We start from the raw sequence: 24,260 nt of genomic DNA on the forward strand, positions 1-24,260 counted from the left end.
TCAGTGCCGTCATTCCCCCGGATTGGCGGTTATCCACGGACGGGGCCGATGGAAGCCAGCCCTTCGGCTTAAACTGCCATGGATATTTACCATCTCCTCTCTCTTATGAGGATGACTCGGGCTCTTCTATTGACAATCTCTGAACATTCTTCTCCTCCTTACAGGCCAAATTGCTAGCAACCATGTTTCTTCAACGAGGATCCCGTGTGCTACAGAAGCAATGGCATGTTGCCAGAGGCATGGGCAGCATGGCAATGGGCTCTCGAGCTCCTATGATGGCCAAGACTCAAAGATGGTTCAGTGAATCCAGAAGATTAATGGCTATCAAACCTGTTGTTCTGGCTGACATTGGTGAAGGTAAGCCTGTGAACGCGAATTACCCCATGTCATCCGGTCTGACTAACACAAGCCAGGCATCGTTGAATGTGAAGTCATTCAATGGTTCGTGGAACCCGGTGCCCGCGTCGAAGAGTTCTCTCCGCTATGCGAAGTCCAAAGTGATAAGGCGTCTGTGGAGATTACAAGCCGCTTCTCAGGCGTGGTCAAGAAGCTGCACTACGAAGCCGGCGAAATGGCCAAAGTCGGCAAGCCCTTTGTTGACATTGATATTGAAGGCGAGGCAAAGGCCGAGGACGTTGACGCACTATCAAATCAACAAGCCGACAAAGAGGATGTTCCTCCGCCACCACCTACAGAAACTCAGGCCGGAACAGAGCAGCAAGCGAGTCTAGAAGCGCCTGTCGAGACACCAGTCAAGGAGAAGGGCAAATGCGCCAGCATCGCTACTCCAGCTGTGCGACACCTTTCCAAGGAGCTCAATGTGAATATCGCAGATGTTGATGGCACTGGAAGAGATGGCAGGGTTCTCAAGGAAGATATCTACAGATTTATCAAGGAGAGGGATGCCAAAGATAGTGCCCAGCAAGTATCGCCAACTGCTGCGTCTTCCAAGCCCCAAGACACCTCGGTACAAGCCGAAACAGTTGTGCCTCTTTCTAACACACAACTGCAGATGTTCAAGACTATGACAAGGTCCTTGACTATCCCACACTTTCTCTACGCGGACGAGGTTGACTTCTCGAGTCTCGTGGAGCTTCGGAAGCGACTGAACCGCGTTATTGCCAAGGGTCCTACAGTCGTGGGACAACCTAGCAAGCTATCATATCTACCCTTTATAATTAAGGCTGTCTCATTAGCGTTGAACCAGTACCCAATGCTCAATGCCAGGGTGGATGTTGACCCCAAGACTAACAGGCCATGCCTCGTCCATCGATCACAACACAACATTGGTATCGCTATGGACACCACCGGGGGGCTCGTCGTGCCCGTGATCAAGAACGTCGCTTCTCTCAACATCCTATCCATTGCGGCAGAGCTCTCGCGGCTTCAGGCATTGGCCAGCCAGGGTAAGCTTAAGCCAGCTGATTTCCAAGGGGGCACCATCACAGTGTCCAATATTGGAAACGTGGGTGGTACATATGTCAGTCCTGTCATTGTGGAACGTGAAGTGGCCATTCTGGGCATTGGACGCATGCGCACAGTACCTGCGTTTGACGAGAACGACAATGTTGTCAAGAAGCAGGTCACCAACTTCAGCTGGAGTGCTGATCACCGAGTTATTGATGGCGCTACCATGGCGCGAGCCGCTGAGGTAGTAAGACAAATAGTGGAAGAGCCGGATCTTATGGTAATGCATCTGAAATAGATAAGAGGGGCGTTAATGTATATAATCTAGATTACCAAAAAATTCATAAATTACGAACCCGGAAGGGGATATACAAAGCTGGTGAGACGCTGCTGAGCCGTGATATTGCATTGTTCCTCGGCAATGGCTCCCGGTTTGGCTAAATCTTGAGGTCTCATTTTTGTTAATGGCCAAGCGAAGGGAGTGAGTGGCCGGAGAATCCAGACAATCTGAATCTGCATGAAGAATGATGATGTTGGCCCAAGCTATAAACCCTGATTCCGTTGCATTGATAACCTCGTGATGCAAATCGCTCAGGCCCCAAGATGCCGAATGGGTGTTACTGTGCATGATGACAACACACCGACCCGAAGCTTCCAATTACATTTCAAGTATTTGTATGAGCTATCACTCGTTCGCTTGTCGGTCAGAGGCATTTTCAATCAGACGCGCTGAGCCGCGGTCAAGTGTGCTGAGTTGTCATGATGCAGGAGACTTAATGTTCGTCGGAATAGCTGGAAGCCGATGCCGTGACGGATGTCTCCTCACGAGCAAAATTACAAGAAACCTCATAGGCTCATGGCAACGGACGGCATACATCGCATAGTACTGATGGGTTTAGTGCAAGAACATTTGTGTGTATTTCTGCCCTAATAAGTGAAGCAGATCATGGATCTTCTAAGATGAGTTGATAATATAGCAACCCTCAAAACTGACTTCGCATCTCGCTCAAATTTGGCTCTCATGCGCGCGTAGCGTAAAATCAGAACCCTGGGGATGAGGGAGTACCTTTCCTTCCCTTCCCTTCTTTTTAGCCTATCCGTGTAAGCAAGCAGCCCCAGTTGTGCTCATGCGGTACAACGACTGTAACTCTGACACTTTGCGGGGGACTGCACCAAGCTAGCTAGTCTCCTTTTCCCTGGTCGCGCCTCATCGGAGAGCTGTCCGAGTGCGTAGGTACTGGGCAATGACGAGACTCTTGGTTCCAAACGCCTTTTAAATCTTGAACTCCAGAATCCTGAATGCATATATAACCATAACGCTGTGACTCCCTGCTTGATAATAAGACCTCGCCTAAAATGGTCCATAATGACTGTGTATGGCGGGTCGGCAGTGTATGATGAAGCCGGTAAATATGTACCAAATGATGTAAAGCGTATATAACGATGTTTTCCAACGCCGCCTAATGCTCATGGCTTGTCTTGAGATTTGGTGATTGTTTCCAACACGTTACTGAGCGCTTCTCGCTCCACCTCTTCTATGGGCCGGCTGACGTCGATGGTGATAACATCCTTTTCATCGGCCAAAGGCCGCTCAAGGGTCTCGAATTGGCTATGGACCATGTTGGCACCCATGTAATGGTTTTGTCGTTGGGCGACACGAGCGAGAAGAAGCTCCTCAGAAGCGTCGAGGAAAACGAAGTGGATCTGAATGCGGTGATCGTAGTATCCAGCAACGCGGATGACATCGCGATACTTGCGCTTGAGAGCCGAGCAAGTAAGGACGACTCCATTGGATCCGGAATTCAGTCTCTTGATGGATTCTTCCCGTAAAGCTGTGAGCCAATCCCATCGATCGGCATCAGTTAGGGGAATACCATTTCGCATCTTATCAATATTGGCTGGAGGGTGGAACTAATGAGAAAACCGTGTTAGTGGTGACGCCGGGGCATTGTCATAACGTGGGGCGTTCTGCAAAAAGTTCTACATACCGAATCGCCCTCAATATAGGGCAGGCCTAATGATTGAGCCAAATATCCAGCGACTGTTGTCTTTCCACAGCCGGCAGGGCCCGTAACCAGCCAGATGTGTTGTTGTCCCTGGGCTTTGTGGCCATTGATGGAGGCAGAGTTGACGGATGGGGGCGCTACCGTCATTGGTGACGATGTGGTGGGCGGCAAAGTAATGGTAGTTGGTTTTGTGGGAGTCTTGATTGACATTGGTGTGGGTTCGTAGGAAAGCATTTTCGTATGAAGTAATTGAGAGAGCCGAAGCCGATCTTTTAGGAATATTTATAATGTTAAAGAAGCCCTTTCGCAAGTTTGTTGTTGCCCCTAATGACGCCTGCCGCTTGGTGTATAACTGAAGGTCGAGGTGAGATTGGCAGTGATAATGGGAATGACAATGATAATGATAATGACGTAGTAACGGGACGGTGAAATGTCTATGAATCGGTTGAGTAAATCAAGATGTGAATAGGAAAAAGCCAAGAATTGCAAATCGGTGAAGCAGATTGACAGAGAGACACGGGGGCCAGAGGGATCTATATAAGGTTGATGACGGTACAAGTCATAATAGCTGATGTACCTAATTCAGGCTCAAGGAAAAGGGCCCGGAGAGAAGCCCGGGGTAGGCACGAAACTTCCAACATCCACTATTTCGCACAGCCCGACCTACATTTGCTTCCACAGGTGGCGTGGGGGCAGGGTGTAGTGAAATGGGCCCGGGGGTGACTGTCACCCGCTGGAAGGGATCCAACTCCACAACCCAGGCCAGGCTTTGGAGCCCGGTGCCAGCAGGGCATACCGTCCGGGGGTGACTAGGGCTCTAGACCAATTGGTTGAGGACGGAAAAAGGTCACCAGAATCTGCTGTACCCAGGCATCTTTCTGTCTAGACTAGGCTGTCCAGTTACAATGGATCACATCCATTTGTGCTATGCATCTGCGTAGCTGTGTGTTGGAGAGTAAAAGCATGGCAGTGGATATGTTACGGTGGAGCAGAATTTCGAGATGGACTGGCAATGTCGTTCAATCTGAGACTATCAGGGGGAAAGGGAAAAAGATTGGTGAGGATCTGGCCCATGACGCTGCTCTCTGTGGGACATGATGGTTCCTTGAACCCCAAATTCCATCCAACTCACATTACCCAGAACCAGCCCCTGTCACTCTCCCGCTCATATGTACATGGTATGTGAGGTCACGAGCCCACCGCACGTTTCTTTTCGTGTTCCAGTTCGGTTTATAAAACCACAACTCCGGCGGATTCTTATTTAAATTGTGTATCTCACTTGGCGCTATGCAACGATACGATACATATATGGAGTGCAAACTATCAGCTTCGCATTGCCTGGATAGGAGGAGCTTGAATATAGCAGAACAGGGGCGAATCTATCATGCTCCCCGGAAAAAATCCTTGCGCGGAGTTTCCGCAGTTGGGTAATTCTGGAAACTCTGGCCGCCGAACCGAATGTGTGCCAGCTCGCACGATCAACGATACCAACGATATGCAACGTCACTTAATCTATATCATCTATGTCGTGGATTCTATTTGTCGCTCTGTTCCTTTCGAGTTCGATAATAATGTTGAACAAGCTAATTAATCCGGCAAAAGTCGAGTGTTGCTGAGGACCAGTCTCAAACACTTATCCGGCTGACATGAGCCGAAACTTGGCACATGGTTTCATGGTAAATCTTAACAGCAAATTCCAGTGACAGAGAAAGGAAGGATTTAAAACTTGATTGATGATCGGGCGTACCGATGTGCTGGTCCGAATTTCCCGACCGGAAAATTGGACACCCTCCCATGTCATTGTTCATTGATAACACTCGTCCGTTGAGAGCCTCATTCTCAACATTCCCACTCCATGTATCATACTTTGAACATCCTCTTTACTGAGTAGTCCAGGGGAGGCGAGAACACTTGAGACCTTTATCCTGAACGACAAAAAGACTTAGGTAAGTTCATAATAGTTTAGTACGCCCATAGACCAGTTGATTTTGGCACTCTGGTTCAAAGTCAGGAGTGTTCTTGCTCCCTAGGGGTGGTTTACGAGTAACCTAACGGCCCCTATTATTACAAACATATTTGACCGAGGTCACTAAACTGAGTGCGCGGTCGTCGCTCATGCTATCCATAAATGCTGGTTTTAGACACCCTAGCTTTACCTAGGTATTGATGGATATCTGGTCGCTCACCTCACCCACTGGAGGCCCGAGCAGAGCCTCCCAGTTGAATTCAAGATCCAACCAAAACCGAATCATAGCTTTTCTTCTACATGGGAATTCCCGCACGGCTTTGCTTTCTTTCGGCTGAGTATCACTTTTCAAGACCTCGACTCCTGATCCAATCACAAGTCATGGCTCGGGTGAGATTTACCCAAAACAGGGCAGGGCAAAGGGGAACGGAAAAGGCACAAGGAGAGAAATGCCAGTAGCGTTGAGTGTGGAGTAATAGCGTGGGGGTAGAAGGTCAGCTGGTGAACGTCAATTCAAAGCACAGAGCCTTGACCACTGCAACCAGAATCTTCCAGCTAGCAATTTTATTATTCGGTCACGAACAAAATGACAAAATATGAAACGTTCTTCCGATCGAGTATAGGAACACTATGCAAAACATCGGTTAGAGATCATATCGCCCAATGAGCAAGACAGAGGATATATGCGAATGCCCTCATCGATCAACATATCTGTGAACACCACGAATGGGAACTCGGCATGATCAATCCTTCCCCATTTCCGCCGGCGAACATTGGCAATCAGTCACACATCAGTTGTTTGCTCCGGGAATCACATTGGCATCGTTCCAATTCGGGGGAACCACAAAAGCTTCCCCGGCTGGAGTTATTGTCTTAGACAGCCATCCATGTCACCCCAACCCTGGTGTCCCGCCCAGCTGGTCTGCTAGATTCCGAAGGGTTGGCTCGGTTGACAACGCCGGCTGATGTCGTTGATCGTACTAACGCTTGCTTGCAGGATGAGGCTTGGCCTAGCTTCACATCTCAATCCTCTGCCGAGTTGCGACCCTGTAACGCCACACCGCTTAAAATAGCTGAATGCTTAAATCCTCAGATAATTTTGGTATTATGCAACTGTTTGGCGGCACATGATATTTTATTGGCCCTTTGTTGGATGTATTTGGTGTGTTGTCATAGTCAGGCAGCCCGGGTTAATTGACCAGCATGGGGCAGCTCGCCCGATGGAAGCACCCCGGATTTGTTGACCATACAAGTCGGGACATTCATTAGTACATGCGCAACTTCGCTGTGTTGTGTGTCCTCCCATCAGTATCTCTGCAATAGTTAGACAAGAAGTAATAGATAGTCAGTGGGTTTTTCTTGGCCACAACACGTATATGTACCTATTTGATCGCAGTCCATGTAAACGAATATTTGTCTTGCCTCGCCTGTGCAGTATTGCTACCAAGAGGGTATGCATTTGATTCGGTTTTCGGAAAGCACTGTGTCGTTAAATGTTAGTGAAGCCTTTCATGGCATTGGACATCCGAGGAAGGGATTCTGCATAAAAACACAAATAGGGTTTTAGTGCCCGCCCGTCTGGGGTGGCTAAGGTGGTAGAACTGAAATGCTCCTCGGCTTGATGCTTCGGTTCGGTTCGCTTCATCTTTCTTCAAATGTGTCGGCTACTATCCTGCTTCGCTTGAGAGGAACTAATTATCATACGTGGTCGAAAAAAGTGACCAGCGTCCACATCCCGAAAAGCACTACGTAATGAGGATAATACCTTTCAATTTTAAACATATCAATGCAAGAAAGGCTGGGCTTCATACTTACCAGCAAGTTGCACATCAGGAAAATAGTCGTGATGTGAGTTCATTGAACGGATCAACAAGTGCTTACTTACCCTAGGCCTCAGCACATTTCACGGTTTCTCGCTGGTTCCAACTCTCTCCTGTAAAAATTCTTTCTTGGCACGCACTGTTAGTGCGGTGCTAGGAGCGGGATTTTCTGCAGGCCACGCGACCACACAAAAACTGCGGGGACGCTATCGGCTCCCTAACAGCAGTTTTCAGAGAAGGAATTTTGGAGAGTTCGCCTTCTCTGACAACACCTTTGTCGGATCTAATGGCGGCACCTCAGAACCAGAACGCCTTAGATATCGGAGGGCGATGCCCCGGGCATTCGTAGCGACATCCTTCCGATCAACGACGCCGATTGCGATGGGTTTTTCTCCTTTAAAGGCAAGCCGCACCGTCGGCCTCTGATCCCTTCCCGAGGTTTTTCCCTGCCGCCGCGACAGTCGACTACGAGCTACAACTTGGTTACTGGAGATTGTGGACTGCGTCAGCAGATGTAGTGATGCGCGAGAGAATTCTGGTCGGTGGAAAAAGTTCGACAATAGATTGCCCTCGAACCCGCTGACGGGTGACGGGCTTGAGAAATACAGCACCTTTTGTGCCATTGGTATGCTGGATGGTGAAGGAAGCGGGGTATCCTGTACCTAGCTAGCTCAGCACGTCTTTTGCTCCAGTAGGAGATTTGGCTTCGTTACAGCCACCCAGACGAAAAATACACATACATACATACATACATTCTCGCTGGTTCCAATTTGTGGATGAATTGCGATATTTAGCATGGCAACCATATATGATAGGAACCAAACACGAGCTGTTACTGATTTCACCAGCGGTGGCTCATCAATACAAGATATTCATGCATGACGAGGTTATTTTGAAATTTTGGCACCTGTGACAGAACTAGAGCCAATTGAAGGTTGAGATGGCCCCGGGGGATACGACGTGTTGGCAACAGGGTGGCGGCATTGGCACAACTGTTGTGTAGAGCCGTCCAGTGAAAGCAACACCTCGTTCCTCAGTAGCATGGTCAATTCATCTGTATGTCTTCAAATTTATCCAACATCATGATACTAAAATATTCGTCGCAGAGCCCTCATTGGCTTTTATGCTGGGGCTCTGTGCACCGCCTTACTAGCTGCTATAGGTAATAAGCTCTGGCCTTTCTGTTTGCCGCCTTGACACGTTTAGGAAGCTGCGTTTGTCCCCAGATTAACAAAGATTCATTGGCCGACGTGACCTGAAAACGTCTGTCACAGCCACGGGCATGCCTTCTCCCAACTTAATCTCACCGTCTCTCGTATTTCAGAGACTGCCTTCACTAAGAACAACAGCCTTAAGGTCAAACCTCCTGACGCGACGACCCGTTCCTCGCTTTACGAAGTCTTTCAACCACCAGAGCCTTCACAGGTTTTCAACCTCTGCCATCGTCATGAACCCAAACGAGCTGGTCCACTACCTCGCCGACAAGCCCCCTTCGGTGGTTAGGCTCGAGATTGAGAAGCACTTTGATGCCCTGAATGACAAGCAGAAGCGTTACGCTCACTTTATCAGCAAGTAAGTTTTGTTACCGATTGTGTATAAGTTGTTGTGAAGCTCGATCAAATTGGAATGAGGGGTAACAATGCTTACGAGGGAGGGGTCGTGTGGCTTATGTTAACACACCATCATAGAGCTGCTTTCGCTGGTACCAGAATTGTCCTTCGACAGATCTCCCCCGAGTCTGAGCCAATATTTGACTTGATTTTGACTCTCCACAAGTCTGCCAACGGCGATTGGACTGCCCTAGCAAAGAAGGCTGGCGTCGAAGAAGATGAGGTTACCCGCTTCCTCGAGTACGCTGCCATGTTCCTTGGCAATAATGGCAACTACAAGAGCTTCGGCGACTCCAAGTTCATTCCCCGGTGCTCGGAGAAGACCGTGGCTGCTCTCGCTTCCACTTCACCTGAGGCCAACAAGTTTTACGAGGCGACAAAGGGAGGCATCTTCAGCTCTAGTAACCCCGCCATGATGCACCTTGGCTATCCCGACGATGGCCACATGACTACTTACTACCCCGAATCTTCGCACATTACGAAGGACGAAATCAAGGCTGTTTCTGACTGGATGGAGTCCAAGGGTCTTTTGCCCGAGAACAACCGACTTCGCAAGACCTCAGAGGGTAACTACGAGATCCTAATCGCTTCAGCTGTCAAGGAAATCCCCAGTGAAGGAGGTGACGTTGGCAAGCAGACCGAGTTTACCGTGGAGGATGGACCTCTCAAGAGCAAGACAATCAAGCTGGTCTACGGCGACTATGCTGAGGAGATGAAGAACATCACAGCTTTCATCAACGGTGCTGCCGAGAATGCGGAGAACGATACCCAGAAGAAGATGCACGAGGCTTACAGCAAGTCCTTTGAGTCCGGCTCACTGGAGGCCTTCAAGGATAGTCAAAGATACTGGATCAAGGACAAGGGTCCTATGGTTGAGTCCAACATTGGTTTCATCGAGACCTATCGAGACCCTGCTGGTATTCGTGGAGAGTGGGAAGGCTTTGCCTCTAGTAAGCTTCTTATCAATATACGCCCTGGGCGAGGAATTACTGACTTTTTATATAGTGGTCAACCGTAAGATTTATTTAGCCAAAGATTTGACCAATCACTGACCGTTGCCCAGTTGAGCGAACTCGCGCATTTGGAGAGCTTGTGAAGAACGCCCCCAAGCTCATTCCTCTGTTGCCTTGGGGCTCGGAGTTTGAGAAGGACAAGTTCCTGTCTCCCGACTTCACATCCCTTGAGGTTCTCACCTTTGCTGGTCAGTGACCTAGTGATACTAGATTCATCAAATCCAGACATGCTAACATTGAGTCTAGGTTCTGGTATTCCTGCTGGTATAAACATGTAGGTTCCCAGAACAAAACCGATATCAAGCGGAAAGTGGATTGTTGACATTGTTCGTAGCCCCAACTATGATGATATCCGCCAGACTGAGGGTTTCAAGAATGTGTCACTTGGAAATGTTCTCAGTGCCAAGGCACCTGATGAGAAGATTCCTTTCATTCGAGACGAAGATCTTGAGGTTTACAAGAAGCAGAGAGATGCTTCCTTTGAAGTTCAAGTTGGCCTCCACGAACTTACTGGTATGTAAACCTACCTCGAGTCTCTTGAATCTACTGCTCATATTCGTCAGGTCATGGTTGCGGTAAACTTCTCCAAGAGACATCCCCAGGCACCTACAACTTCGATAAGGAGAAACCTCCCGTCAGTCCTGTGGATAACAAGCCTATCACAACCTGGTACAAGCCCGGTCAGACTTGGGGTTCTGTCTTTGGTAGCATTGCTGCCTCGTACGAGGAGTGCCGTGCCGAGCTTGTTGCTATGCACCTAAGCTGCGAGTTCCCTGTTCTCAAGATTTTCGGATTTGGTGATGGTTCCGAGGATATCAATGGCGAAGCTGGTGATGTCCTTTTCGCCTCCTACCTATCCATGGCCCGAGCTGGACTTGCTTCCCTTGAGATGTGGGATCCTAAGAGCCAGAAATGGGGCCAGGCTCATAGCCAAGCTCGCTTCTCCATCCTCAAGTGCTTCCTTGAGGCCGAGGACGATTTCTGCAAGCTTGATTACAAAGAGGATGATCTTTCCGATTTGACCATCAAGTTGGATCGCTCCAAGATCCTTACGGCTGGTCGAGATGGTAAGATTTATCTCAAACGACTTGACATGAGCTAACAAATCCGCCAGCTGTTGCCAAGTATCTCCAGAAGCTGCACATCTACAAATCGACCGCCGATGTTAAGACTGGTACTGACTTTTACGTCCACATGACAACTGTTGACACTGAATTCTGGGGCAAGAAGGTCCGTGACATTGTTCTCAAAAACAAGCAGCCTCGCAAGATCTTCGTTCAGGCCAATACGTCTCTGGATGAGTCATCTGGAAAGGTTTCGATCAAGCACTACGAAGCCTCGTTGACTGGCATGATTGAGAGCTGGGTAGAGCGCAACTTGTAAAATCAAAAATGGAACATCATGGCTGCGTTAACTGGATGGCAATCTTAGGATAAGTGAAGAGAAGAGATAGTACTCATATTGATGCTATGAATCTGAGTCTCAGTCACCCTTTGCCCCCCCGAGAGGATTGACATACCAGCACACCGATGAACACACGTAAAATTTGAAATCTTGTTAATCATTCATAAATCAATGTCCATTTTTGACCAGATCAGATCTGAGAACTCTTAAGATCGCTCACACCAGTTGTTTTTATCACTCAGGAGATGGGATATCCGAGTGAAGTTCATCATCATCGGCCTCTGACCGGAAGCCTCTAGAATTTTGTATGCTCGTTTGTTTTTTTGACTGTAAAACCTGATTACAGACGCCAAAATAGGACCGATGCCGTCGACTTCCAAATGCAATTGGCCAAACCAGCCCATTTCGGAGACCCTTGCCGTTCTACAACCCGTTGTGTCGCAACCCCGGTACTCCCATCACCCCGGCACAAGATTGCACGTTTACCAGGCCATCTCGTGGGGCTTGTCACCCTTCCTCAAGCTGAAAGAGCTGGAGAGGTAAGAAGCCAGCATGTCAACCTTCTTGATGTTGGCAATCAGAGCCTTGTCGATGGCCTTCTGGTCGGCGGCACGGCTGCTGTTGACCTCCTTCTTCTGTAAACAGCTGTCAGTGACCTGATACTTCGCGAGTACTGTTCTGGACTTGTTGTATCGTACCTGGGGCTTCTCTCCCTGCTTGAAGAAAGCCTCCTCACCAGCCTTCTCCTTGGCCTTCTCAGCGGTGAAGTACTTGGGCTGAGAAACCTCCTCGATCTTCTTCTCGTCGAGACCGGAGATGTCGACCTTGTAAGAGGTAGCGATGACGTATCGGGAGTTAACTCGTCGCAGAGGAACACCGTTGATCTTGAAGGGGCCGGTGACGAGGAGGACACCCTGGTCGAGGGACTTCAGGAGAATGACACGCTTGCCACGGAAGCGGCCAGCGAGGAGGATGAGGACAGTGCCGGGCTGGAGGGACTTGCGAGGGGCCCAAGATCGGACAGCCTTGCGGACCTGTGGTTTTCAGCTGTTAGCAGGCTGGCACTTGGTTAAGCTGAATATTGCTGCAGGCAGTTGCTATATGTAGAGAAGGTGCAGTCGTCAATCGATATTTGTCGCAGGTTTTGCAGATCTGTGCGTTCGATATATATATGGCATTGAAATTCGAAGCTTTTCGTCGTTCAAAGTGTGTCCTTCTTGCGATGGCAGTCGGATTGCCATGAACCAAACTCATTCTCTCAACTCCTCGGTTCCCATATCCCAACCGCGCACTCCGAAACATAACGCAACTGCCTGCAAATGCATCGCAATCATCACCAAAAGACTCACCTTCTTGTTCTCGGCATCGTCGTCAGCGGGGTACCACTTCTTAGCCTTCTCCGAAGAGGCAGGAACCTCTCGGGTCGACTTTCCGAATGTCTTGCTCGTGGGCTTCGCCGACATTGTGACTCTCCTGGCTGGTTGACTTGGGGTTGGGTGAAAAGAGGAAGTGAAGTCGGTGGTGTTGAGGTGGTGTAGGCCCAAAATGTAAATTGTCTTTGTGGGCGAAGCCTAGAAAGTGTGGCGAACTGCCCAATCAAAATCGAGCCAAAGTCCCCACCGACTGAGTCACGTGGTAGATCTTCTTAGGGCAGAATGAGCCAGTTGTGGTTGTGGTTGCCAAAATTTTCTAGCGTGCCACTTAATAACGAGATAGCCTTAGAAGTTGGTTAAGACCAACAATGTACAAGCATCACATGATTTAATTATGCCTGAATGGCAGAAGCATGAGAAAGAAGAACATACCAGAAGATTTGCGTTTGCAAATACCCGTGTTTCTGGTCTCCTTACCTTGCTTCTCACTAGACAAGCTGCCTCTTAGGCGACAGAATATATGCGTGAGGCCATCACGTAAGTTTTCTGTCTTGCGCAGTCAGTCACATGATTATCGGATACAAGTTGGCGCTACTTATCTTATCAGCTCTAGCGTCTCTCAATGACGGATGATCGAACTTGCGAGAATATGCTCCATTCGCCTTGAAGCGTGTAGCCGAGTTTCGTGTCGTAGATAATAAAAGGTCTCCCGCATGTTGAAGAAATCCACGATCTTGTCCTCGTTTTCTTTCCTTTAGACGTTCTTTACATGCCTTCTATCACAGTGCCCAACATGCAAGCACGCAAGCAAATAATCACATCAACACAGCGCATGGCTGCTAGTGCCCGGACCCGATCCGTCCAACCACTTACACGGGTGCTTGCCACCCAACCTTTGAGACCAACTTCTCTACGATTGATTCCAAGTCTTGCTATCAGGTCATATGCCAATGGCCGTCCACATCCTCCTGGTGGCACTCACCGGATGAATATGGGCGGCGAAGAAGAGAAGCCTGCTCTAGAACAATTTGGTATCGACTTGACTGCCCGAGCCAAGGATGGAAAGCTGGATCCAGTTATTGGAAGAGACGCAGAGATTCAGCGAACCATTCAAATCTTGTCAAGGCGAACCAAGAATAATCCAGTCCTGATCGGTAACGCAGGTACTGGAAAGACAGCAATTCTTGAGGGTCTTGCCCTCCGTATTGTCCGAGGTGACGTCCCTGAGAGTATCAAGAACAAGAGGGTCATCAGCCTTGACCTTGGCTCTCTCATTGCCGGCGCTAAGTTCAGAGGAGACTTTGAAGAGAGGTTAAAGAAGGTCTTGACAGAGGTGGAACAAGCTCAAGGAGAAGTTATTCTTTTTATTGATGAATTGCACACACTCCTCGGACTTGGGAAGGCTGAAGGGTCTATTGATGCATCAAATCTCCTGAAGCCTGCTTTGGCCCGTGGCGAACTTCAATGCTGTGGTGCAACAACTCTCAACGAATATCGTCAAATCGAGAAGGACGTTGCGCTGGCTCGACGATTCCAACCTATCATTGTTAGCGAGCCCTCTGTGGAGGATACAATCAGTATTCTCCGAGGTATCAAAGACAAGTACGAAGTTCACCATGGTGTCCGCATTACAGATGGCGCTTTGGTGGCTGCTGCTACATTGTCCAACCGCTACATTACCGATCGATTTTTACCAGATAAGGCTATTGACCTCATGGATGAAGCAGCCAGTCATCTCAAGCTGCAGCATGAGTCCAAGCCCGAGGATATAATGCGCCTTGACCACAAGATCATGACCATCCAGATTGAACTTGAGAGTTTGAGGAAGGAGTCAGATATCGCTAGCAAGGAGCGGCGTGAGAAACTTGAAAGTGACCTCAAGAAACTCAACGAGGAAATTTCTGAGCTCAATGCGCGCTGGGAGAAGGAGCGTGCTGAGATCGAATCAGTCAAGAAGATCCAAGAAGACCTTGACAAAGCCAAGTTCGAGCTTGAGCAGGCACAGAGAGAAGGGAACTTTGGTCGTGCCTCTGAGCTCAGGTTTGGTGTTATTCCCAACCTCGAGAAGAAGTTGCCCAAGGAAGGAGAGGTCAAAGAAGCAAAGTCCAGCGATACTCTGATCCACGACTCTGTCAGCCCCGACGATATCGCCAATGTCGTCTCCCGCATCACAGGCATCCCTGTGTCGAAGCTGACTTCCGGACACATAGAGAAATTGGTTCATATGGAAGATTCCCTCCGCGAAGCAGTCAAAGGCCAAGATGAAGCCATCAAGGCAGTTTCTAATGCCGTCCGTCTCCAACGAGCTGGCTTGAGTGGCGAGAACAAACCACTGGCCTCCTTCTTCTTCCTGGGCCCTACTGGTGTGGGTAAGACAGAGCTGTGCAAGAAATTGGCGGGTTTTCTGTTCTCGACTGAATCTGCTGTTGTTCGCTTTGACATGTCAGAATTCCAAGAAAAGCACACCATTTCTCGACTTATTGGTGCACCGTCCGGTTACGTCGGCTATGAGGACGCTGGCCAACTGACCGAAGCTGTCCGCCGTAAGCCATATGCTGTGCTTCTCTTTGACGAGTTTGAAAAGGCACACCGCGATATCTCCGCTCTCCTCCTCCAGGTCCTTGATGAGGGCTACCTCACCGATGCCCAAGGCCACAAGGTTGATTTCAAGAACACCATTATCGTTCTGACATCGAACTTGGGCGCTGATATCCTTGTTGGCCAAAACCACCTTCACCCCTATACTGAGACACCCGATGGCGAGATGGACCCATCAGTCCGTAAGGCTGTCATGGATGTTGTCGCCTCGGCTTACCCACCCGAATTCCTTAACCGTATCGACTCTTTCATTATCTTCAAGCGTCTCGCCCGCAGCGCTATACGTGATATTGTCGACATTCGCCTTAAGGAGCTCCAGCAGCGTCTTGACGACCGCCGCATTATCCTTTCGGTTCCCGGCGATGTCAGAGACTGGCTTGCGGAGCGTGGTTACGACCCGAAGTTCGGTGCTCGCCCCCTGAACCGACTCATTACCAATGAGATTGGCAACGGCCTTGCAGACCAGATCATCAAAGGGCAGCTGAAAATGGGCGAGACTGCTGAGGTTAAGATCCGTGACGACAAGGAGGGCTTAGATATCATCATCAAGTCCAAGGATGCTTAAATGACCTGACTATGAAGGACTATCCGGGATTCTTTTAATGACTTAATGTGTTTCATGTCTAATTCGTACCGTTTGTATAACAAAAGCGTATATAGCATCATAGAATGTAACTAAACACCAAATAATGCATAACCACTCAATTGAGACCAACCCATATCAAAACGCACTGAAGAATGTCATGTTTCATATTGCTGGTGGAATTAATTCTGCTTGGAACATTGTGGCTTAAATCTTTGATGCAAAGCAGACTTGTGCGATCCTCTAGGAGGCAGGGTCTTGACTCGGGTCGGTGTCTCATGGATCCGTTCCCCATACGTTTGCCCTTCTAAAAGGTCTTCCGTTCAAGATTAAAGTCAGTATTCGGGACACAAGCCTCTGGTCCTCTTAGCCAAAAAACTAGAGACCGTGTGTCACTCAAATCAACTAAGCCTCGCGGTTTCACTAAAGATTTGGAATAAAACAGAGAATCTCTACAACAGGCCAATCTCGCGGTGGCCCAAATTCATGCCTCGTTTATAACCCTCGTTACTTGAGTTGCTCATCATGGTCATGTTCCCTAAGTGACATGGGAAAGAAAGAAATTAACAAACGATAGATATACCAGTGCGCCACGGTTTGCGGGAGTATTGTAAAATCAGCGAGGATGCATTCTTTTCAAAGAGCAAACAACACCCGATTGATGACTGTACAAATATCCCGGGGATCCCCATAAGACGCCTCCCATCATCACCCGACTTTTCCTCCAAGAAGAAAAAAAGAGAAAGTACGTTCTGTGGTCCTCAAGAAGCGAGCTGACGCTAGCGATGGCAAGCAGATGTTGACCAGAAGGCTCACAGTGAAGCACCATTGAGAGAAGAAGGAAGCGTTAAAAGAGGTTGCTTAAACAGAAAACGTGAATAGACGCGACTTTGGTTCAAGGATTTATCTTCGATTGGTTGACCGATAACTTTGCAAATTACAACCGAAACCTCGAGTCGAGACAAAGAGCCATTTGAGAGTATATGGCAGAGCAGGAGAGAAAAAGCGAGTTTTTATGGAGAGGCCTCTCGACATCTTTCTACTGGTGACCCGCCTTTCGGAGGGTGTTGGCGAGCCACTCAAGACCCTCATAGAGACCGTCACCGGAGGTGGCACAGGTGGACTGGATGTACTATTGACGGAAGAAGGCAAGAGGTCAGCATGTGAACAAAGACGCGACATCTGGGGTCAGATATTGATTGTCCATTACTTACCCAGGCGCGTTGTCGCAGGCTGTGGAGGCCAAGCTTGTCTGTGATCTCGGCGGCGTTCATGGCGTTCTAATGGTAGCGTAGCGTTAGTATATGGTACCGCGGGTAAATGACACATTGAGGGGAGATATGGGAGAAAGTGTCGAGGTGGGGTCGTGACGTACGGGAAGATCCTGCTTGTTGGCGAAGACGAGAAGGATAGCATCGCGAAGCTCGTCCTCGTTGAGCATGCGCTGGAGCTCCTCTCGTGCCTCAACAATACGATCGCGATCGTTGGAGTCAACGACGAAGATAATACCCTGAGTGTTCTGGAAGTAGTGTCTCCACAGAGGACGAATCTTGTCCTGACCACCGACATCCCACACGGTGAATTGAATGTTCTTGTACTCTACAGTCTCGACATTGAAGCCTGGTAAGATGAGAAGGAAATCCCAATGTTAGCGGCATGAAGGTTTTGTCAGGTTCGAGGGCGTCTCATACCGATAGTGGGAATGGTGGTGACAATCTCACCAAGCTTAAGCTTGTAGAGGATGGTGGTTTTACCGGCGGCATCAAGACCAACCATCAGAATTCGCATCTCCTTCTTCCCCCACAGTCGGTCGAAAAGCTTTGAGAAGGCGAGACCCATGATTGCGGTTTACGGCTTCGAGGCCTGCGTGTCTAGGTATAGAAAAAGAGGTCCTAAAGGCGAAGGCGCAAGGTCAGCGATGCTGTGGATGGATGTTGAAAGAAGACGAAGTGGCGAGGGGTAAAAGGGGGATGAGATAAAGAGGGAAGAGACAAAGGCCGCAGGCAGGCTGAGACAATATATGGGAGACGTCTAGCCAAGGGAGGAGCAGGAGGTTGGATGTTTTGGTGATGGTGGAGGCGGGACGGCTTTATAGAGTATCGCGAAAGGACACCTAAGGGAATGATCAAGGCAACGATCAAGAGCTCATCCAGCAACACAACTCCGTCGTCACCATCATCGAAGTCCTGGATAGTCCTTCAAGCTTGCAAGCACCCCCGTTCCAGGCTGCCGCTATCACCCGTTATGACCAGCTATGCAATGCTGTACGTCGATAGTTGATTCAGAGCCGTCACGAGGCGGATCAACGGGGGAATAGCATGACGACGAATTTGGTGATCGGGCGGCGACAGCGTGAGACGGGAGCTTCTTGAAGAGACCATCGAGAGGAGGATCGGGAATGTACAAGCAACAAACAGCGGGATCTAGACAGACTCGAGCGAGAGACAGGAAGACGCTGAACTTACTGGATCGTGGGGCGGTCCTTGGAGTGGTGGTGCAGAAAAAACGACGAGCGGCGATGGATGGATGGATATGGATGGATTGGGGGTGGGCGCTGTCGTGTGGTTTGACTTGTCGGTGTGAGAAGACAATCACTCGGGGAGGGGTGAGAGACATTATCGCTCTCTTTTTGGGCTCCAGCTGCTAGGTTCTTATTTTTTCTGGCCTCGGGCTGTTTGTTACTGGGGCCGGGGCTGGTGAGCGTGCCGTTAGAGGGGAAATTACTGGTTGATCGCCAGAAAATACTGGAGCCAAGGCCTATTTTCGACGACATCTCAGGGGACAGACAGGGAGGGCTGAGGGGCAGACAACGCAATTGCACCGCCACATGTGGTCACCTTGATCTCGGGTACTTGTTTCTAAGCGATTCAGGTACTTTGAAAAGAGAAGTTGTGAATGGCGACACTTGTTGTGTCAGTCTCGTGTCAAGATATGCCATTCACATATTTCTATGCTTGAAACTTCTGAGTGCTGCAGTGCCACCTGGGAATGTATGTCGTCTCCAAAATTGCTTCTCAACGTCAGATAACACGAATTCAACGCCGCGCAATCGGTCCCGCCATGGTCCATCTCATCCCTTTTTGAAGTCGCAAGGACAGATAAACGACAAACCAAGGTAATCTCTACTAAGCCCTTGCTTGATCAAGCCACAGCAAGACTCCACCCGCCCACTTCCCCCCTTTAGGCTTGGGGACATGGGATTGGCTTGTGAATTTTGGCAAGCAGACAAAGGTGCAAGCTGGCAGGAACTCAGATACATGCTCGGCAAAACCGTGGCTTCCCAGACGAGAGCCGCAACAGGAGCAACCCCCGGCTCCTCCAATTAGCTGCGAAAAGGTGTCAATTCGTCGCGATCCAAACTCCATACTTGACTTAGTGGACACTGGTCAATAGCTCCAACACGGGGATTCAATGCTCATGATCAGAGTACTCTAGCATCGCAAACAACCACGACACTCCTTTGAAGTTATAGCGATCGATCGGATCGATACATACCCGATAATGTACTTCGTCTCTGCGGCCAAGGCCCTCGTGGCCGCTGCTGTCTTCTCAGCTGTCACTGCTCACAACATCGTCCTGCCTGCTCACGGCCGAGAATGCTTTCACGAGTCCCTACACAAGGACGACACTATGACTGTCACTTTCCAGGTTGGCGATCGTGAATTCGGTAGCGCAGGCAACCTTGATATCGACTTCTGGGTACGTGGCTTTGGGAGCTAGGCAAACAATCAAGATATTAACTTATAGCCAGATCACCAACCCTGCTGGCCAATACGAGACAAACGAGAAGAGTATCTCCAACGGCGATTATTCGTTCACAGCTAAGCATGATGGCAAATACATATACTGCTTCGGAAATGAGAACTGGGGTGCCAACACCAAGGAGGTCTCCTTCAACGTCCACGGAATCGTCTACGTGAGCGAGCACGAAATGCCTGCCGACCCCCTCGACCGTGAAGGTAAATGAGCATTCTCCCGTCTGGGAATGACCAAGTTAGCTTACAACATTCTGCAGTTCGGAAGCTGTCCGATCTTCTTGCCCAGGTCAAGGACGAACAAGAATACATCGTGATCCGTGAGCGCACCCACCGAAACACCGCCGAGAGCACAAACAGCCGAGTCAAGTGGTGGAACATGTTCGTCATTGGTGTTGTCATTGGTGAATCTCTCTTCCAGGTCTGGTGGCTGCGACGTTTCTTCGAGGTCAAGCGGGTGGTTTAAGGGGTAGACTTAGGTGCATGACGGCTTGATAAAAGATCAACTCATTGAAATACTCGGAAATGTTGTTTGTTTGACGAACCGCAAATGTGAAGAACGGATTGGCGCAGTATTATATTGGGAGTACTTCAGGGAGGATGAAACGATGATACAAAAGAGCAATTGGAAACCTACGCAAATGTGATGATAGGGAGAGCATGTAATATAACATTTTACGTTGAGAAGAGCCCCATGTCGCTTGCATCTGGATCAAGACAGGGTCCCAGGAAGTCTACGTGACTGCTTTGATGTTATTTTACAAATCATCTTCGGTAGATGCACACAGTTTTGAAATTTCAAATTCATTATTCAACCCGAGCAAGTCTATGACCAATTATCCTGGAAAACATGTCTTGTATACTACAATGCCTTGTAGCTCAAATCAAGGTCATTCATCTCGTTGGCGTATTTCATCACTGACATGACACGATATGAACCCGCAAGAAAACCCCAGAAAAGCAAAACCAACGCCTTGTTTTGACTCTCAGAGCCATTGCATGCAAAAGGTGAGGAGATCATTTAGGCTCCAGGATCAGACTCAGGGGCTTTACCCGCCTCAGCATCAGCATCAGCCTCAGGGGCCTCAACAGGCAGCTCGACATCTTTGACGGGATGAAGCAGCATAGGAGGCAGACACATTCTGCCCTCGCCACCACGCATGTTGCCAACTCCCTTACCTTTTTTGCTCTTATCCTCGGTACCTTCAAATTCCTCGCCGCCGTCATTGTTCACTCGAAGACCTAGCCAGCGACGATACATATTTGGTGCAAAGCCCGAATTGTAGAACCAGGAAAGGCCGTGCATGTTGTGTTCGCGATCACCAAAGATGCTGGTTCGAGAGCCTCCACTTGCGCCGTCACGGCCGTTATTGTAAACCTGTGCCATGTACGCTGTAGGCCAATTTCGATCAACATAGACAGGATGGGGCACAGCGACGGCCTTGTAGCCATGCTGCAGAGCGACAGTGGCAGGCCACATCTCAGGGAAGGCGAATTGCTTCTTGAAAGCCGTCATTTTGTGCATAGTTGTCAGAAGTCGCCGCGACATACGCGAAGTGGTGATGATGTTGGCCCGGCGGGGAGGGAGTCCCTCGGATCGGTTGTAGCCTGTGATGTCCTCCTTGAGACCCCAAGTCGTACCATCAGGGTTAAAGATCGGGTTAAGCGCAATGTAATCGGCCTCTTCTCCAACGCCCCATTTGTAGTGATCCTTCTCGTAGGAGGTAGGAGCAACAGGATCGTTGCCAGGCTCAAACCAGTCATCATCGTCCTTAGGACGAAGGGGTCCCCATACAGTGCGGTGGCCTTTGGTGTCAGAGTCAGGGGACTTGCCCTCAAGACCAGGAACTCCCTTCCAGACATTGTCAGCGCCTACGACACCCATCTGACTCTGAACCCGAGCCATCTGTGAGAAGTCTTCCCAGCTACCGTGAATACTGGGGAAATAGAAGCGAGAGTTGCGCTCCCAGAGACCCTTGCGAGGCTGTGATTTAGACCAGTTCTCAAGCTTGGTAAAGAGATCGTAATAGTGACCTGTGTAGCGCACATCCATTTCCCATTGCCAGAAGTAGTCGTATTCAGGATGCTTGTGGGCAAAGTACTGCATGGCCATGGACAGACCGCGGTACACGCCGTGAACGGGGAGATCAGGACCACGAGTGAAGTGGTCGTAGATACCCTGGTAAAGAGCGAGCATCTGTGTCTCGGACCACAGCGTAACCAAGCCTCTGAACTCTTCAGGAATGGCCTCCTCAATGCGCTCGTGGTAGATTCTTTCGTCCGCCCACACCGGATGAGCAGCTTCATTCTTGACCTGAACTAGGAGATGGATATCATAGCGACCACCAGATGTCACAGCGAGCTCAGTAATGAGAGATCGAAGGTTGGCAATATCATCTTCGCGCCAGTTGTACTCGTCCCAGCAGCGCACAACAACAGCAGTTCGTGGCACCCCGCTCCCAGCAGCCTTGGGCGACGCATTATTGGAATTCCCAGGCTTTTCTTCCTGGTTTTTCTCGTCCTCCTTGCTATCCTTAGATTCGGTCTCGTGGGGCTTTCCAGATTGCGACTCTTCTGCTTTTAATTCCTGAGGCTTTGACTCACTTGATTGAGACACAGAAGCCTCGGTAGGCTCAGTCTTTGAGTCATCAACCTTTGAGTATGCGACCTGTGATGCCTCGGACTTGAATTGTTGAGTAATTTTTGGTTTTGACGTCTCAACCTGAGAGACAGCGGTCTCTTTGTCAGCCTCGGGCTTATCCTCCTTAGCACCGCGGCGCTCCAGAGTTGAAGTAGGAAGTGGCTTAGGCTTGGGTTCGTGCGCAAAGAAGCCATGAGGAGTCTGGATTTTGGAGGGAAGCTCCTTGAAGCGAGCCTGGTTGGCCTTGAAGCAACGGCGCTGGACATCAGCCCAGTCAATCTGTCGATAGTCCACGCGAGGAGTCTTCTCCCAGACAGCATCCGACCCTTCCTTTTGTCCATGTTCACCAACGCTAAGACCACCATTTCTTGAGGAATAGCCAAACCCATAGGGGCCATAGCGGCCATAACGGTCGAAACAAATGTTCTCGGGCAGGTTCAGGGTCTCGTAGGATCCGATGGCATGCTCAGGGAATCCTTGGGGGCGACCATTATAGTATCGGAGCTGGGGAACCCGTATTGTGCCGTCAGCATCTAGAAAACATTCTTTGCTTCCGGTTTCCTCACTTCGGTTCCCATAATCGCTCCAGTCGTTGCTTTTAGGGAGCTTCTTCTTGTTGACCTTGGAATCATCCTGGGGCTTGTTCTCCTTTTCCTCCGCGGCACCACCTTTTGTCTCGGCCTTAACGTCGTCCTCTGGCTTGACTTCGTCCCTCGCTTCCTTCTTGGTAGGATTTGCGCCTTGAGCTTGGGCTTCAATTTCTTCGGTAGCGGCCCTGTCGGTTTCGTCGGTATCCTTGTCGCTCTTAATTTCGTTTTGCTTGCTCCAGTCATTGCCTTCACTTAGCATCTCAGGCTCATCCTTCACATGAGGCCATTCCGGCTTTAGCTCCTCGAAAGTGACCAGGCTCTTGAGACCACCATAGTATCTTTCCAAGAAGGGGAACTTCTCCCAAGCAGGTGGCGGTGGCGGTGGGCGGTTATCAACCTTACCGTTGGCAACTTTCCAGTTCTCAACTTGGCTGGCTCGTACAAGACTCAACACCATAACGATAATGAATGTGATCACAGTGCAAAATAAGTAGCGAGTGACCTTGTTTGGCATTCGGTAGGGGTACACTTTGGCAATCCTTCGTCTAAGAGGGAGAGGTTTCTTTTGGTGACTGGGCAACATCAAAAGTCCACTGCTCGCAGATCCAGATGTATGCCTTGAAGAGCCAGCTGAAGAGCTCTCAGGGGAGTATGGCTCGTCTTCGTAGTCATCTTCATCCTCGGTTGAATAGTCGTCGTCAGAATATCGTTCCTTCGTTGGAGAGTTGACTTTTTGATATAGTGGGAGCTGAGGCTCGCGCGGCCGCAGTGGATTTGGCAGCAACCCCATAATGGGACTATTATATATCTCTGGGAAGGAATGTTAGCGATTGACGGAGGAATCTTAGGTCTCAGAACTACCCAGAGGGTACTGACCTTTTCGACCAGAGGGAACAATTTCTCAGCACTTTGTGATACTCAATTATCGAAGTTAGAGTGACTGGTTGATGCTAAAATAACAACTTGCTTGAATGATATGAGCTCCTGAGTATTACAAAAAAAAAATTGGCATATAAAGCATGGAGAGCTGGGAAAAGTTGTTATCTCGCTGCGATTTAGACCGCTCTTAGCTGTGGTTGACCCATGATGGGAGCTCCGTCATTCGCTGGTCTGTTTTGTTACGGATCCGGCTGTTGCTGAGCAACGCTCAGCTTGGGTTTAGATGCGACGTCAGCCCTTGATACGGCTTGTATCGCCAAGCATGACAATCAAATAGCCGCTGACAAGCCAAAGACTGTTTGGATGCATGGATATGAGGCCTTCCATGGATTGAGTTTCCCAGGGTCTTTCGACACTTCGTCTTGCATGTTTACCAATGCCCGTGTGATTGTGTTGATCAGTGCAAGCTGGCTGTGCCTCAACTTTAGTTCCGAATCAAGGATAAGGAATGAGATAAAGAGGAAAACACCCGAGTTACTCTGCTTCTTTCTTGTCGAATTCCATGCAACTGCTTAAAAACCTGGTCGCTTGGCGTTTAGATAGCGCGAAGATATT

At 49.4% G+C, this 24,260-nt stretch overlaps 8 protein-coding genes across 13 annotated transcripts; 4 read left to right on the forward strand and 4 right to left on the reverse strand.

The window, feature by feature from the left end:
* The first annotated feature begins 53 nt into the window (after positions 1 to 53).
* FOXG_00374 (2-oxoisovalerate dehydrogenase E2 component (dihydrolipoyl transacylase)) lies at positions 54 to 2,044 on the forward strand. The gene is made up of 2 exons (XM_018376682.1): positions 54 to 357; positions 414 to 2,044. Exons 1-2 carry the CDS (start codon positions 183 to 185, stop codon positions 1,703 to 1,705), a joined length of 1,467 nt encoding a protein of 488 aa, XP_018232291.1. The 5' UTR covers positions 54 to 182; the 3' UTR covers positions 1,706 to 2,044.
* A 41-nt stretch (positions 2,045 to 2,085) lies between these two features.
* FOXG_00375 (gluconokinase) lies at positions 2,086 to 3,982 on the reverse strand. Its single transcript, XM_018376683.1, has 2 exons — positions 3,396 to 3,982; positions 2,086 to 3,318 (listed from the first exon to the last, which is right to left on the reverse strand). Exons 1-2 carry the CDS (start codon positions 3,645 to 3,647, stop codon positions 2,875 to 2,877), a joined length of 696 nt encoding a protein of 231 aa, XP_018232292.1. The 5' UTR covers positions 3,648 to 3,982; the 3' UTR covers positions 2,086 to 2,874.
* A 4,228-nt stretch (positions 3,983 to 8,210) lies between these two features.
* FOXG_00376 (dipeptidyl-peptidase III) lies at positions 8,211 to 11,416 on the forward strand. 2 transcript variants are annotated; one of them, XM_018376685.1, is made up of 9 exons: positions 8,234 to 8,255; positions 8,306 to 8,771; positions 8,888 to 9,759; positions 9,815 to 9,823; positions 9,873 to 10,010; positions 10,069 to 10,096; positions 10,157 to 10,335; positions 10,386 to 10,889; positions 10,937 to 11,416. In XM_018376685.1, exons 2-9 carry the CDS (start codon positions 8,482 to 8,484, stop codon positions 11,203 to 11,205), a joined length of 2,289 nt encoding a protein of 762 aa, XP_018232294.1. In that variant the 5' UTR covers positions 8,234 to 8,255; positions 8,306 to 8,481; the 3' UTR covers positions 11,206 to 11,416. The 2 variants fall into 2 exon arrangements, with proteins under 2 accessions (XP_018232293.1, XP_018232294.1); XM_018376684.1 differs by having other exon boundaries at positions 8,211 to 8,771.
* Positions 10,595 to 13,101, reverse strand: FOXG_00377 (50S ribosomal protein L6e). Of its 3 annotated transcripts, none has more exons than XM_018376687.1 (4): positions 13,032 to 13,101; positions 12,576 to 12,943; positions 11,925 to 12,260; positions 11,124 to 11,861 (listed from the first exon to the last, which is right to left on the reverse strand). In XM_018376687.1, exons 2-4 carry the CDS (start codon positions 12,687 to 12,689, stop codon positions 11,709 to 11,711), a joined length of 603 nt encoding a protein of 200 aa, XP_018232296.1. In that variant the 5' UTR covers positions 12,690 to 12,943; positions 13,032 to 13,101; the 3' UTR covers positions 11,124 to 11,708. The 3 variants fall into 3 exon arrangements, with proteins under 3 accessions (XP_018232295.1, XP_018232296.1, XP_018232297.1); XM_018376688.1 differs by having other exon boundaries at positions 12,576 to 12,915; positions 13,032 to 13,099; XM_018376686.1 differs by having other exon boundaries at positions 10,595 to 11,861; positions 12,576 to 13,099.
* FOXG_00378 (heat shock protein 78, mitochondrial) lies at positions 12,946 to 15,931 on the forward strand. The gene has a single exon (XM_018376689.1). The coding sequence runs from the start codon at positions 13,369 to 13,371 to the stop codon at positions 15,760 to 15,762; it is 2,394 nt and encodes a 797-aa protein (XP_018232298.1). The 5' UTR covers positions 12,946 to 13,368; the 3' UTR covers positions 15,763 to 15,931.
* Positions 15,687 to 18,538, reverse strand: FOXG_00379 (ADP-ribosylation factor; the record flags this gene model as incomplete). 3 transcript variants are annotated; one of them, XM_018376691.1, is made up of 5 exons in its annotated part: positions 15,687 to 16,912; positions 16,995 to 17,060; positions 17,156 to 17,400; positions 17,472 to 17,672; positions 18,246 to 18,538. In XM_018376691.1, 4 exons carry the CDS (start codon positions 17,617 to 17,619, stop codon positions 16,820 to 16,822), a joined length of 552 nt encoding a protein of 183 aa, XP_018232300.1. In that variant the 3' UTR covers positions 15,687 to 16,819. The 3 variants fall into 3 exon arrangements, with proteins under 3 accessions (XP_018232300.1, XP_018232299.1, XP_018232301.1); XM_018376690.1 differs by having other exon boundaries at positions 15,772 to 16,912; positions 17,472 to 18,267; XM_018376692.1 differs by lacking the exon at positions 18,246 to 18,538 and having other exon boundaries at positions 16,864 to 16,912; positions 16,995 to 17,400; positions 17,472 to 17,619.
* Positions 18,539 to 18,611: 73 nt separating this feature from the next.
* On the forward strand, positions 18,612 to 23,562 carry FOXG_00380 (uncharacterized protein). The gene is made up of 3 exons (XM_018376693.1): positions 18,612 to 19,479; positions 19,532 to 19,739; positions 19,796 to 23,562. Exons 1-3 carry the CDS (start codon positions 19,282 to 19,284, stop codon positions 19,999 to 20,001), a joined length of 612 nt encoding a protein of 203 aa, XP_018232302.1. The 5' UTR covers positions 18,612 to 19,281; the 3' UTR covers positions 20,002 to 23,562.
* On the reverse strand, positions 20,319 to 23,857 carry FOXG_00381 (uncharacterized protein). Its single transcript, XM_018376694.1, has 2 exons — positions 23,643 to 23,857; positions 20,319 to 23,576 (listed from the first exon to the last, which is right to left on the reverse strand). The coding sequence occupies exon 2, from the start codon at positions 23,554 to 23,556 to the stop codon at positions 20,557 to 20,559; it is 3,000 nt and encodes a 999-aa protein (XP_018232303.1). The 5' UTR covers positions 23,557 to 23,576; positions 23,643 to 23,857; the 3' UTR covers positions 20,319 to 20,556.
* Between the last annotated feature and the right edge of the window lie 403 nt (positions 23,858 to 24,260).

This window comes from Fusarium oxysporum, chromosome 1 (assembly GCF_000149955.1).
Source record: "Fusarium oxysporum f. sp. lycopersici 4287 chromosome 1, whole genome shotgun sequence".
Taxonomy (NCBI): domain Eukaryota; kingdom Fungi; phylum Ascomycota; class Sordariomycetes; order Hypocreales; family Nectriaceae; genus Fusarium; species Fusarium oxysporum.

What these genes read in the sequence shown, in the direction of transcription:
- FOXG_00374 (XM_018376682.1), top strand. Translation starts at nt 183, where the DNA reads ATGTTTCTTCAACGAGGATCCCGTGTGCTACAGAAGCAATGGCATGTT. An exon ending in TCTGGCTGACATTGGTGAAG is followed by an intron (nt 358 to 413) that starts GTAAGCCTGTGA and finishes AACACAAGCCAG; the next exon opens with GCATCGTTGAATGTGAAGTC.
- FOXG_00375 (XM_018376683.1), bottom strand. Translation starts at nt 3,647, where the DNA reads ATGCTTTCCTACGAACCCACACCAATGTCAATCAAGACTCCCACAAAA. An exon ending in CCTATATTGAGGGCGATTCG is followed by an intron (nt 3,319 to 3,395) that starts GTATGTAGAACT and finishes TTTTCTCATTAG; the next exon opens with TTCCACCCTCCAGCCAATAT.
- FOXG_00376 (XM_018376684.1), top strand. Translation starts at nt 8,482, where the DNA reads ATGCCTTCTCCCAACTTAATCTCACCGTCTCTCGTATTTCAGAGACTG. An exon ending in TGGCCTCCACGAACTTACTG is followed by an intron (nt 10,336 to 10,385) that starts GTATGTAAACCT and finishes CATATTCGTCAG; the next exon opens with GTCATGGTTGCGGTAAACTT. An exon ending in CCTTACGGCTGGTCGAGATG is followed by an intron (nt 10,890 to 10,936) that starts GTAAGATTTATC and finishes CAAATCCGCCAG; the next exon opens with CTGTTGCCAAGTATCTCCAG.
- FOXG_00377 (XM_018376686.1), bottom strand. Translation starts at nt 12,689, where the DNA reads ATGTCGGCGAAGCCCACGAGCAAGACATTCGGAAAGTCGACCCGAGAG. An exon ending in ACGATGCCGAGAACAAGAAG is followed by an intron (nt 12,261 to 12,575) that starts GTGAGTCTTTTG and finishes TGAAAACCACAG; the next exon opens with GTCCGCAAGGCTGTCCGATC. An exon ending in AGCAGGGAGAGAAGCCCCAG is followed by an intron (nt 11,862 to 11,924) that starts GTACGATACAAC and finishes AGCTGTTTACAG; the next exon opens with AAGAAGGAGGTCAACAGCAG.
- FOXG_00378 (XM_018376689.1), top strand. Translation starts at nt 13,369, where the DNA reads ATGCCTTCTATCACAGTGCCCAACATGCAAGCACGCAAGCAAATAATC.
- FOXG_00380 (XM_018376693.1), top strand. Translation starts at nt 19,282, where the DNA reads ATGTACTTCGTCTCTGCGGCCAAGGCCCTCGTGGCCGCTGCTGTCTTC. An exon ending in ACCTTGATATCGACTTCTGG is followed by an intron (nt 19,480 to 19,531) that starts GTACGTGGCTTT and finishes ACTTATAGCCAG; the next exon opens with ATCACCAACCCTGCTGGCCA. An exon ending in CGACCCCCTCGACCGTGAAG is followed by an intron (nt 19,740 to 19,795) that starts GTAAATGAGCAT and finishes AACATTCTGCAG; the next exon opens with TTCGGAAGCTGTCCGATCTT.
- FOXG_00381 (XM_018376694.1), bottom strand. Translation starts at nt 23,556, where the DNA reads ATGGGGTTGCTGCCAAATCCACTGCGGCCGCGCGAGCCTCAGCTCCCA.